General features: G+C 48.5%; 1 protein-coding gene across 1 annotated transcript in view; it reads left to right on the top strand.

Annotated features, from left to right (window-relative positions):
* Window positions 1-1,136: 1,136 nt before the first annotated feature.
* The window catches only part of LPCAT2 (lysophosphatidylcholine acyltransferase 2), a 36,196-nt gene continuing 23,965 nt past the window's right edge, over window positions 1,137-13,367 (top strand). Inside the window, exons 1-2 of the mRNA XM_044428069.1 lie at window positions 1,137-1,180; window positions 3,074-3,348. Of these exons, the coding sequence (XP_044284004.1) occupies window positions 1,137-1,180; window positions 3,074-3,348 (319 nt within the window). The remainder of the gene's footprint in view (window positions 1,181-3,073; window positions 3,349-13,367) is intronic.

The raw sequence follows: 13,367 nt of genomic DNA on the forward strand, positions 1-13,367 counted from the left end.
TGTGTGTGACTCAGCAGCAGCTGAGGATGGGTGGGAATGTGCTGAGCCCAAAAAAAACCCTTGGGCAGGAGCAAAGAGGAGGGAGAAGGCATTTGAGATCCAGAGGCTTGAAGTCAAGTGACGAGGGAGGAGCAGGACAGGGCGATGCAACATTCCAGGCGTGTTGCTTCAGAAGACTTCCCTCGAGCAAAGATCTGCCTTGAAGCTCCGCTCCACTAAGTGCCTGCTCTGCACCTGCGGGTACAAACATTTCCCAATAGTTTGCTCTGAACGACCTGATTTTTGGGACATGCTTCATAGGATGCTGAAACAGTCTTTTGTAGCAAGTGTCTTGTCTCCCGAAGAAAGAACTTTTTTGCATAATAAAAATCAGAATTACAGGTCAGTGGTTTGATTCTGGCAGAAGGCAGGGCAGCCTTCCTCACTACAGGACTGTTGCTCTGCTGAATTATTTACTCAGGTTGCAGATAAAAAGAAGTCTTGAACTTTATCGTGTTTGTTATATTTATATCCTGCCAACTCTCCTTTCAAGGTGACATGCATAATCCTCTTTCTCCTCTCAGTTTTATCCTCACAACAAGCCCTCCTCTGCGGCAGGTCAGGCTGAGAGTCTGTGCCTAGCCCAAAGTCACCCAGTGAGCTTCATGGCTGAATGGGGACTAAAATTCCAGTTTTCCAAGTCTTAGTCCAGTACTCTAACCACTGGGCTACACTGTTCCTCTGGGCGCTTTTGCTGAACGGCAGCTGCTCCCTTGCCAAAAGCCACCTCTGATGTGGACAGATGACCGCCTGGGGCCAAGCATGGCTGATGCATATCATCAGAGAACAGCTCATTTGACACCTGAGACCAAATTCGCAGCTTGCCTCATGGCAGGGCCGGTCCTGGCCTTGTGCCATGAGGGACCTGCTCACTTTGGGTCTCTCCTGGCTGGCAGCCAGAACAGAAAGGAGGGCATTCTTTTGAAAAGGAAGGGATGCAGACAAATAGCTAGGCTGGGAGGAAGAGCCTGGGAGAGCAAGGAAGAACCAGGCATGACGGGAGAAGCCCCTCCAGGACGATTTGAGCCCAACGTTCTTGTGTGGATCCCAGGGAAGGCATCTATGGGACTGTATCCGGGTCTGTGGTTTTCTGGGAAATGACAGGATTGGACTTTGAGGAGATGAGGCAAGAGTTCGGATAGTACCCTGGATAGCTCCCTGTGGAAGTTGGGATGGAGGTATTACAAGGACAGTGCTAAAATGTCGGTGGCAGTTTTAAAACAGGCTTAGACAAATCGAAGGCCAGAAGCCAGACCAAACCTCCGTGTTTAGAGGCAGTCTATCTTTGAATAGTGGATGCTGGGGGCAGGAGTGAAGCCAGGCTTGGGGATGCTTGGTTTGTTTGTTTATATTATTATTATTATTATTATTATTATTATTATTATTATTATTATTATTACATTTCTATGCTGCCCCTTGCCGAAGCCTCGGGGTGGCTTACAACACATATATCTCAGCCTACAATTATTGGACCAAAAGAAAAGGGAAACAAGTAGCTTCTTGATGCAATGAAGCCAGAAGCAAGAACAACAAAATGTCACGCGTAGGGATAACCTTGAGAGGGAAAACACTCTGGAGAAGACCATCCTGATAGGGAAAAACAAAGGCAGAGGATGAAAGGGAAGATTCCCTCCGTAAAGGAAGTCTTAACCCTGGATTTGCAACAGCTGAGCAAGGCAGGCCGGGGCAGGAGCTTTTGAAGGGCCTTAATTCACTGGGTTCCCATAAGCCAAAGATGACTTGCTGTCATGTAGCACCACCTCTCATTCAGGGGCCAAGCAGAGCTTCTCGACTAGGATCCCATCAGCTCCAGCCAGCATGGTCCATGGGAAGGCATGCTGGGGGCTGGAGATCAAGCCAGGCTGGGAAAACCTCATCCTTGATAGGTCATGAGCTTTCCCTCTGTGCTCAACCCTGTGAAGTCGGGTGGGGCAGCAAGCAAGGAACTGGCCCAGAGTCACCCATGGAACAGCAGGCCAGCTGATCTCTCTGGGCCAATTCACCCGCTTCCCCTTGGCCTCGTTTGGCAGCAGAGATGGAAGGAGCAAGGGGCCAGTCCAGACCACAGCAGAGGGGAAAGTGGTCAAGCAGCCCTGGTTCTCATGCTAGGGTTTAAATCCAGATCAGAAGTCCTGTGCTTACTCTAGGGGAAGAATATGCACGAGCGGCTGTGAATGTTGTCGGGGAGCCATAGCTATCGGCTATGTTTTTAAAGTAACATGTGCTTAGGGGCTAAACACAGCAGTTCTTTGTGTGAAGGCTCTTGACTTCACACCCAGTTCACACACTTCCTTTTATTTATTTATTTTCCTTTCAGCAAGTTTTGGCTGCTTGCCTTTGGAAATATTAGGGCCCCAAAGGATCTGTAGGTTGAGCACAGCATTCCGGCTCACCAAGCCCTCCAAACAGGCAGAATGCAAAGCAGCAGCCAAATCTCTTCTCTCCCAGCATCAAAAAGGGAGTGACTTCTTTGTACCAATTTCCCAGATAGGTTCGGTTCCTAACCATTTGCAGTTTAACCAAATAATTGTTCCTCTGGACAGCTGATGAATCTGGAGGTGAAGTTGCTGCAGATGACAGAGAAGCAGGCCTGGCATTCCACAGTCTGTGTTGGGTGGACTTTGGATGTGCTGACTCCACATCATTATCAGCCACAAACACGTGAAGAGGAAACTGCTCTTCGGGGCAACTGGCGACCCGTTTCTCTTCCTCTCCCCACCACCACACACCTCCTCTCTAACCCGGGTCGTCCTGGATTTCCCTGCAAGCGATCGCCCCTTCTGCCAGCATCTGGGCCAGAGTCTTCCTCTCCAAGGGGCTCTTTCGCGTCAAGCTCCCGCGCACCAGCGCCAGCCCCCGGGCGCTCGCGCAGAGGAGCGGGGGCCGCTCGGGAAGTTGGCACCCTCCCCTGCACCTCCTGCCCCCCCCCCCCCCCCCCGGGGGGGCGCCCCGGGGGCCCCCCGCGGGGGGGGGGGGGGCGGGGGGGGAAGTGGCCCCCCCCCCCCCCCCCCCCCCCCCCCCCCCCCCCGCGCAGCGGGAGCTCGCGCAGGCGCCTTGGCGGCAGGGAGGAGCGAGGGCGTCGCAGCATCTGCCGGTTCCCCTTGGAGAATTGCGGCGATGACTCCGTGCAGCGCAGCGCCCGCGTCGGGAGCCGCGGCCGCCGCCCCCGAGGGCAGCGCCACCGGCGGCATGGCGCCGCAGCCGGCGGCCAGGTTCTTCCCGCTGCCCAGGCAGCAGTCGCTCGCCTCGCCCTTGGTGCTCAACCCCTTCGTGCAGGAGGCGCGCCTGGACGCGAAGGACAAATCCCGGGTACGCGCGGTGGACAGCGCCGGAAGCCAGGCGCTTGTGGGGGGGCGGTTTGCAGGGGCGCCGCGGCGATCGGGGGCAGCGGGGGCGGCGGGGACTTGGCAGAAGGTCAGGCGAGGCCATCGGCCGGCGGGCGGGTGGGCGGGCGGAAAACCGGCTGCGTCTGGGGTCGCGGCTGCCGCCGCCGATGCAGATGCTTAAGAAAAGATGGAGATGGCAGAGCTTCAGTCCCGGGCGCGCGGCTTGGGGGCCTGCTGCGGGAGAAGATGATGCTGGTGGCGGTGGGGAGGAGGAGGAGGAGGAAATACGGAGGGAAACCAGGCGGAGAGCGCCTGACCTCTTCTTACATAAGAAGGAGGGGAATTTTTTCTGCGAGGATTCTTGGGAGCCGCACCTGCCGGGCGCTCCCGGCTCCGCGCCTTGCAGCGCAGCGAAATGTTGGTCATCGGCGCAGCGCGCGGCTTCGGCGCGGTTCGGGGCGACCTTTCCCATCCCGCAGGTCTCCCCGCCACCCTCCGCCCGCATCCCTTTGCGCGGAGGCTGGATGCCCTTTTGCGAGCGGGAGGAGGAAGAGGGACGGGATGCAGAATGATCGCGGTTGATGTAGCAAGACGGGGGTACAAGAGTGCGGGTCTTTCCAGTGGTGGGACCCCCGTGGCAAGCGCCTTTCCCCACTCCCGGAGGCTCGCCTGTCCTTCTGGTTCTCCCGAGCCTTTCCGGGCTCTTGGGGCTCTGTGTTTCTCTTCTCCGACTGGGTCTATTTGGCTCGTCCTTCAGTGCTGCTGGGTTTTTACCTTTTGTGGCTGATATTCTGATGTGCCATCTGAGCATTGTTCTATAGTTTATGCTTTGAATTTGCCTCTGTGCCACCCAAAGAACTCCACTTAGCAGGTGGTCTTGCTATTTAAGAAAGAGATGTGTTTGGAAATCCTTCTCAAAGGTCCCAGTTGGGTGCCCCTGGCCCTCTCTTGGCCTCAATTCTCTTGTCCCTGAAATGGGGATAACCCAACCACTGATACCCAGGCAAAGAAGTTCTATGGTCCTGGCCTAATTTTCTGAACCAGCTCTCATAATTGCTGCTTCTCAGTGTAAACAATACTTATCCCAATTAGTATTATCACGTCGACTGTTTTTCAATAGTGTTTCCACTGGCTTGGTTTCCTTGCATCCCAACCAAGAATTTTTAAAGCTGACTTTTTAAATCCACGGAGTCACAGCCTGCCTCACAGGGCTGCTGTGGGACAGTATAGCCATCGAATTATTATTAAGAATAAAAATAATACAATGGAAAGGAGGGGTCTTGCATTCCTTGCTGGAAAAGGTAGGATGTTCAAAATAATAATGACCTTGGAGATGCTGCGGTGAGCAAATCATGAGCTCTGGAACTGAGATAAGACCTTTCTCAGCGAGAGTTTTAAGGATAGGCTGGACTTGCACATGGTGGGCATGTCATGAGTGGAGCCAGCTGGAGCCGGGGGACAGACTAGATGGCCTGGGAGACCCCTTCTGACTCCCTCTGTTTCTGTGTTTCTCATGGGATAAGATGTGATGAGAGCATAAGGTAGTTTTGATGCGTTGGGATTGAGGTCCCTGCCTGAGCTACCTTTTGCCAGTTAGACCCTGGGCCTGGCTTTCTAGAGTTCCAGGCAGGGCTCTGTCCTTGCCCTTCCTGTAGGCATGGAGGATTAAACTTGGGGCCTTCTGCATGATACAAAACTGATGCTCTGCCAGTCTTCTGCCATGTTATTCTCCCTTTTTGTAGAATTCGAAGGTACACTGCCACAGAACATGGAGGTTCTGTTTCCCAGACTTGGCTAATAGCTGTCAATAAACATAACCCTGCTATTTCCCCTTTCTGCAAAGCTCCGTCTAAGCCACTCTCCCGGCCACAATTTGTTAATTGTGGCATGACTAGGCATGGAGGATTAAACTTGGGGCCTTCTGCATGATACAAAACTGATGCTCTGCCAGTCTTCTGCCATGTTATTCTCCCTTTTTGTAGAATTCGAAGGTACACTGCCACAGAACATGGAGGTTCTGTTTCCCAGACTTGGCTAATAGCTGTCAATAAACATAACCCTGCTATTTCCCCTTTCTGCAAAGCTCCGTCTAAGCCACTCTCCCGGCCACAATTTGTTAATTGTGGCATGACTGAGGAGAATGCCCCAGGTGCCTTTCGGTATGACTGGCACCGGCCCACAAGCTGGGCAGGAAATTGTAGTCACTCTTTTAATGTGGGCGCAAAGAAAGAAAAAAAAGGCCTTTTCTGCTGACTTCTGTTCTCATGATATGACTGTAAAAACCTCATTCCTGATGAAGAAGGAAGGTTCCCTTGCAATCTTACTGCAGACATTCTAAATTGCAAGATTTAAATTCCCGTTTCCACATATAATTATGTTCTGGGACAGAACTTGCTGTCTTAACATTGCAATGAATTATTATTATTATTATTATTATTATTAATAATAATAATAATAATAATAATATAAGCCAGTGCTCCTTCCCCATAGTTGTGTGGGCTATTTAAATCAGTGGCAGCTTCATTCCACATGGGTCAATTTCTGCCTTGTGGTGGACTTTGGTTTTCATTTTATTTATAGGACTGAGATAGTGCCTCTTGAATTTTGCTGAGGTCCCATTGGTGGAGGCTTCTAATCATTTTAGAACAGGATTTCCTGCTTCCTATTGAAGCTTGGAGTGATAAGAGTTTGGTTCAAAGATGTGCTTCTCATTTCTCTCCAATGACATTTTTTTGGTAAACGTTTCCAAGATTGGAGTGTTGCATTGTTTCTTCTTTCTGTTATTAAAAGAGAGTGCCCTTCCTCACATGAAAAGCTACCGCAGGAAAGATAGTGGCAGGGTGGCCATATTCCTTTGTTCCCATCTGCCACAGCTGCACTTTGGAAATTTTCAGAGCAATTAAGTTTTTCATCTGGCGGATCGACTCTTAAGGACCTGCATGAACTGGTCAGATGGATAATGGAGGTGCTACTTCAAGAACAGCAGAAACCCAGGAAGCATCATAGCTGAGCACTAGTTTTGCATGCAGGAGGTTCTGGGTTCAATTCCTGGCAGCTCCAGATAAAACTGGGAACAGCCCTTTCTTGCAGCCCTCAACAGCAGTTCCCAGACCGCTTTTTGCCCCCTCCTCTTGTTGTGCTACAGCCCAGAATGGAATGGGTTTAATTGGAGTGGGCACCCTTGGATGTCCACTGTGAAGGTGGAAAAGCCTGTAGGTTTTGCTAGCTTGTCCAACTCTAAAAATGACTGCCCAAACCAAACCTGCTTAGGACAGGTTGCAAAACAAGAAGAGAACAGACAGCTGGTCTTCCTGGGGCACTGGTTAGCACTGGTTAACTGGTGTGGTGTGGTGTGGTGTGGTGGTGAAGAGGGTTGGACTGGAACTTGAGTGTTGCAGGTTCTTCATTCCCACATGGCCGTGGAGCTCACTGGAGACTAGAGAACTCTCTGACTCTCAGTTGACCCTACCTTGCAGAGCTGTTATGAGTATAAAATGGAGAGGGAGGAAATAATATTTGCATTCTTGGGTTCCTGGAAAGAAATGAGAAATCTAAATAGATTTTAAAAGATTAAGCAGAGGAGTAATAGCCAGAAAAACCCAGCCGAAGACAGCACAAATGGGCTTATTTGGCTTTTCAGACTGAAACATAAAGGAGTGGAGTTGCAAGAAAAGCTAGCGTTCCTCCTGTAATTAGGAGTTGCAATTTACGATTTACTCTCTGCTCATGATGGTGGTTGGTACTTTGTGTGAATGTAGCCAAGAGGATGCCTAGGGGACATTTTCTCTGGCAATTTACAAGCCATTCCTTGATGGATAAGCTGACCTGGGATAACCTTTGGAGATAAAAAGTCTGTGAGAAACAGGTTGCTGCTGGTTTCCTCCATCAAAGAAGAGAAAGGGCATTCTTGGGGTTGGTACCTTGAGAAACATCTCTGGTAGTGTGATGAAAAATTGCAGCGTTTTCCACTGTGTCTCCTTAGTGACTTTCCGAGATTGTTCCTTGGTTGTTAAGTCTCTTTGGACTTCTAGACTCACCCCCAAGAAACTTGTTTTTCTCTTTGGAGGGGTGAAGGCACACTCTCTTAATCCTAGAAATCAAACGTGTCCATCAAGGGTATTTTGTGGTTTCACAAGTCTCAGTTTGGCAGAACTCTGCAGTGCAATTATTTATTGTCTGCTTGAAAATTGGTCTCATTGACTTCAGTAATTGTATATGGTAATTTGCTGCCTTAAATTAGAAGAGAGAAGAAACAGGACCAGGAGGGGAAGGAAGGAACCTATGCAACTGCTGGTTTGCTCTTGAGGCCAAACTTTTCCTGGAAGATACTTCCCTTCTAGGTCCATCTTCCCTTTTTTCTTGAGTTGTAGAAGTCTTCTCTTCCTGTTTGTAATTTCAAGCTAGGATGACCCCCTTCCTTGTCTGGTCGCTTTCCCTCACCCTCCGAACAAAGTTTGGGGTCACCTCCATTTGTGGGTGAGATTTGGGTATGTTGTTCGGACCCCAATAGAAAAACAGAAGTGGCTTTCTTTTTTCATATTCGAACTTCATTCCAGCTGGGCTTGCACCAGGAATGGTCGCAGTGGAAATGTGCAGACTTTATTTCCAGTTTTTCAGTGATGTTGTTTATGTAGCCAAAACAGCACCCCGCCCGCATGCCCAAGAGAAAGGTCAGGTGATCAGTTGTTTGCAAAACTACTAAAAAAGAAAGTTTTTGTGGGTTGTGGAGGGATTTTAAAAAAAATCTTTCATAGGAAATCACCCCTTCCACAAAGAAAGGAACTTTTTCTGCTCAGGTCTTGCCGCTAATCGTATAGAGTCACTCCATCTCATGCTGAATCGTCCCCCTTCTTCTCCTGCCGTTCCCTTTCCCTGGTATGCTTGTCTTCTCCAGGAAGTCTTGCTTTCCCATGATGTGGCCAAAGTAAGATAGATTCAGCTTCAGCATTTTGGTTTCCAGAAAAGGTTCTTTCTTGATGGACAGGATCAAGGGCCCACTGGCGCATCTTTCTCTCAATCCAGGGAATTTACTAAGCTGTCTCCAGCACCCTGTTTCAAACATTATTTTTCTAAGACAAGCCAGCAGATGCAAACAATCCGAAAAGCCCATGGCACAGATTGTTCAGGACTATCCATGCACTGAGGACCTTCCATTCAAATACTCTTTTAAACCAGGAAGAAGGAAGACATGGTGGCTTATTTCTACCACAGGAAAGGGAGCTTTGGGTGTGGAAAAAGCAGCCAACATATGTTGACTTTCCTCCTATGAATGCCAGAATTTTCAGTGTATGTTTTTACTAATTGAGGGAGCTGATTACATCTAAGCAGGATTTGAAGGAACATTCATGCATGTGTATCTATTTAATTTGTTTTAATGGATACATTGCATATTTGACTCATTTATTTAGATCTTTTCTATGCCACTTTCCATTTCAACAGTTCCAAAGCCGTTTGCAACCAGTTCTAACATGGTGAATTGTTGTAAAGCAATACTGGGACAGGTTAATTTATTTTATTTATTTATTAAAACATTTTTATGCCGCCCCATTCGCCGAAGCCTCGGGGCGGCTTACATCACTAAGTTAAAATAATTATAATATAAATTAAAAATATAAATATTAAATTAAAAATACAACAATACAGTATAAAATAAGGTGCCCTGGCCAGATAAAATCCAATAATATTAACAGTTAAAATGCCGCTTGAATAAAAAGGTCTGCGCCTGGCACCGAAAAACAAATAACGACGGCGCCAGGCGGACCTCTCTGGGAAGCGCGTTCCATAACTTAGGTGCCACTGCAGAGAAAGCCCTCCTCCGAGTACCCATCCTCCTAATTTCTTTCATGGAGGGTTCCCGGAGAAGGGCCTCCCCCGCCGATCTCAAGGGGTGGCTGGGCGTATATGGATGCAAGCGCTCCTTCAGGTAACCAGGTTGGGTAAAGCCAAGGTAAACAAAGATTAAATCATTATCAATTCCTGGTAGCAAAGGATCGCAAGGTTTCTTTCATGTGAGGTCATGCCAGTGTATTTCCTCAGAGAGCAAGTATTACTTGCTCTGCCAAAGAACCAAGTCAACATTCATGTTTGCTTTCACACAGCAGTTTTGCGCTACCTGCATGAAAGAGAAAACTCATTTACATCAAGTTAAGGATACAGTCTTGGGTGTATTTAGGCAGCATTTCTTATGCTGGTTGGCAGTTTTAGGGCATTTTTCTGTCCAAATGTGTAGGATTTTTTTAAAAAATAATGTAGCTTTTGTTTTCTTAAAGGCTCTAAGTTTTCTTACAGGTCTCCCCTCCCCTTCCTTTCCTTTTGTCTTTCTTATTCATCTTTCTTTCTTTCTTTCCTTTCCTTTTGTGGGGAGGAGTAGAGGTGGGGAGAATTTTTCTCTAGACCAAGTTTATTATTTATTTTATATCTTTACATGTATTAAAGTAAAACCAAATGGCTTACAAATAATTAAAAAAGCAACTATAAAGCAGGTAAGTTCATAACAAAATGGTAATTTATAAAACCATTTTCCTGAAAAGAGAAAGGAGCTGATGATTGCTTCCTCGTTCAGCAGATCTTAGCACCAGACAAGACAGGAACCCTTGAAACAGGCTGGGGCTGCAGATTTCTGAAACTGGTGGGAATTAATGCTCCAAACACCTGGGGAAGTCCCAGGCTGGAGAAGGCTGTTTTAAGCCCCGTTTTCAGAACTGAATAACAGCTCGGCTTCTGCATTGCATGCATTGCTGTATGTGTAATAAACCTTAGTTCGTACTGGATGTGCTTTGCAGATGTTGTTTCTGCTCCTCAGTCCTTGAGTGAGGCCTGAACATGTCTAGGGACAAGGTGATGAAAGAGGAGGGCAGCTTGAGAACACTGCCACATCCGCAGCCACAGGGTGTCCAAACTTGCTCAAAGGAATGCAGATTCAAGGCATGGCCAGAGGCAAACAAGCAGCAAGAAAAAAAGGGAAGTAGCTTTCAGTTCCAAAAGAGCCAGACTAATGTTGGTCAAATTTGTTCAGACCATGCAGCAAAAACATCTTGGTACGGATTAAAAATGGTGATTTCAGTAAAGCCTGATCTCATTTTGATGGTGCCAGTGGTCACTCCTTTCCACCTGGAGATGCTTTGCCCGCATCCTCTGTCCCAACACCCTGCATCTGAAGCTTGCCCGGAGGGTGCCCATGTCCCATATTGAAAGCCACCCAGGAAGGAAGTTTCTTCACTTCCCTAGTCAGCTTGGTTCATTCCATTTACAAACCTTAGACAATCTTGCCGATCTTGAAGCCTTACTGTAGGCTCTCACAGAAGCAGAATATAAGGTCATACCGTTCCAGGAGGGTGACTGACAGAAGAGTCCGTAATTTGGTTTTCTTGTTGTGGAAGGGGGACACCATGTGCTTCCTTTGCAACCTGTTCTTCCTCTCAAATGCCATATCCAAGTGCCAGGCTCTCACATTGCTGATGCTTTGAACCTTGCAGGAGCTTCTCCAAATCTGGCCCTCAGAGAGCCCCACTCTCTTCCTCTGGCTTCACCCCCTTTCTCCAACTATTGCTTATGGGGAGGACTCCCAGTTGCTCTGCACTTCCTCCCCACCCCCATTCCCATGCCACCAAAGACCGCAACTTGACCCACACTTATTTGGATACTCACCCAAGCCTCTGATGCTCAGATTCATGGCTAGTATGAGTAAAGCTTCAAAGGCTCTTTCCTTGAAGACTCAAGAAACCAAAACAGTGCTCTGTTGAACACCTAACCTGCCAAGTCAAGTGGGACCAGCTACATTATTTTCTGTGGAACTATCTGAGTGATATTGGCTTCACCCCAGAGAGGGCCCTTTCCAGAGGGAGTGGCTTCTGGATGGCATGTGGTATGAAAGAATCCCCTGGACGTACAAGTGGGCATGTGCACACAGAGAGGACCTATTCCTGCTGGCCACTGGTGGGCTGATTCTGCTTCCTCTCACCCAAGTGCGGTAGGAGAGGAATGTTTCATCCCCTCTGCGCTTTCTCAGCCCGGTGACAGTCGTGTTTACAGCTGTAAGGCAGGGCCCCAAGACCTTCTTCCTTTCATGGAATGCTTTTGCACTCCGACGTGTCTGCCAAGGAAAAGGCTTGTGCTGCAGACAATTCTGGGTTTTGTTCTAGGACATTTTGACCTGGCCAGCAATGTGTAAGAATGGTCCCATCAGCACCCTCTCACCCTCCTTCTTTTCAGGTCTGTGGCTGAAAAACCAGCCATGCAACAAAGAGTGAAACCATTTTAGCTTCAGGTATTTACACTGAAAACAAAGAGAAAAAAAATTTTACCTCACAGGTGCTGTTATCTGGTCAAATATTGCAGATCCGGAAGTTACATTCTGGGTCCTTCTAGTAGTGGGTGAAGTCACCAGCGAGCTGTTTTTCTGCCTGGGACATCATGGCATTGTTTGAAAAACAAATCCAGAGGACCAGCATGCAAAATTCCTTTGTCTTCCTCAGCCTGGTGCCCTGCAGAGACCATGGACTGCAGTTCCTCCAGCCAGTGAATGGCTGTGTTGTGTGTGGCAGGAATAATGGGCCATGTTTATTTTTATTTCGATTTAGATCCTGCCTTTTTCCTACAAAGGGCTCAAGGCAGCTTACATCTCCTCCTCCATCTTATCCCCACAACAACCACCCTGTGAGGTGGGTTGCACTGAGAGGCTGTGATTGGCCCAAAGTCACCCAGTTGGCTCCATGGACAAGCGGGGACTCGAACCCGGATCCTCTGAGTCCCAGTCCCCTGCTCTTAACCACTGCGCCACACTGGCTCTCATGTTGCCTGGAGATAATGAGGGCCATGGTCCAACGTGGCTGGAGGGCACAGTCCCGCTGGACTGGGCATGAGAGCAGCTACGGTCCAACATATTTGGAGTCACAAGGCACCCCAGGCTGGGACGTGCCGTCTTAACAGGGAAGAGCTGATACCTGCCCAGTTAACATGTCGCTGCATGGTGACTCAATCTTTGATGGCCAGCAACTCACCGTAGCATTTTGAGGTGATGTGAGCATGGGCAGTCTCTTCTGGATGAGACCAAAATTCTGTCTAGTTGAGCCTAAAGTCTGTGAAATGTTTTGGACTTCAGCTTCCCATCAGCTCCAACCAGTGTGGATGATGGTCAATAATGTTGGGAGTTGTAGGCTATAACATCTAGAGGACATCCGATCAGGGATGTCTGGTCTGTATTCCACAGTGGCCAACCAGCTGCCTCCCAAAAGCCCTTTCCCATTAATTGGCCTCCAGTTCCTCAACACTTCTTAATGTGGTGACTCCATGTAGACATGATGCTGCTAACAGAACTTGTCTTTCTTTCCTTCTGTGTCTTTCCCCCCTGAGTCTGTCCAGCCCCTGCTTTCCACCCCACAAGCATCAGCAAAATTTGTATCAGTGAGTTGTGTGTGGTGTGTTGCTCCCTGATGACTTACTCGCTGGTGGGAATCACAACCCAATCACATGTAAACCGGCTGCCTCATGCCTACAGCCCCAAGACTCAGTTCTTGCTCCAGTTCTTGACCATATGACCCAGGGGTGTCACCAGGACTCAATCTTCCTCTCTTGAGCTCAGTTTCAGGAAGTCCTTCTTGAGAAAAGTATATACAAAGCAAACCCGGGAGTGCTTGTTGTTTCAACAGTGGACTGATGACTTCCTTCTGTTCAGCAGTTTGCCATTTCATAGCCCCGAGTGGTTGCTTAAGTGTTCCTCAAGGGAAGCCGGTGGAGATGCCTGGGGATTTTTCAGTTTCAGTGCAGGACCTGGCAGAACATGAGGAAAGAGACATCCATATCATAGCTCCTAGGTGAGTGGGAGAAAGAAATATAGGGCATCTTCCATTTTGGAAGGCAGATAAAGTATGGGACAGAGAAGACAGTGTATCTGACAAGTGTTTGAAAGTAAACAATGAACTCAACCATCACTAGCAGTGGGCTGATGTTCTCGCCTTCTCTCTCTCTCTCTCTCTCTCTCTCTCTCTCTCTCTCTCTCTCTCT

Source organism: Varanus komodoensis, unplaced genomic scaffold (assembly GCF_004798865.1).
Source record: "Varanus komodoensis strain SLA01 unplaced genomic scaffold, ASM479886v1 scaffold19, whole genome shotgun sequence".
In the NCBI taxonomy this organism is placed as follows: domain Eukaryota; kingdom Metazoa; phylum Chordata; class Lepidosauria; order Squamata; family Varanidae; genus Varanus; species Varanus komodoensis.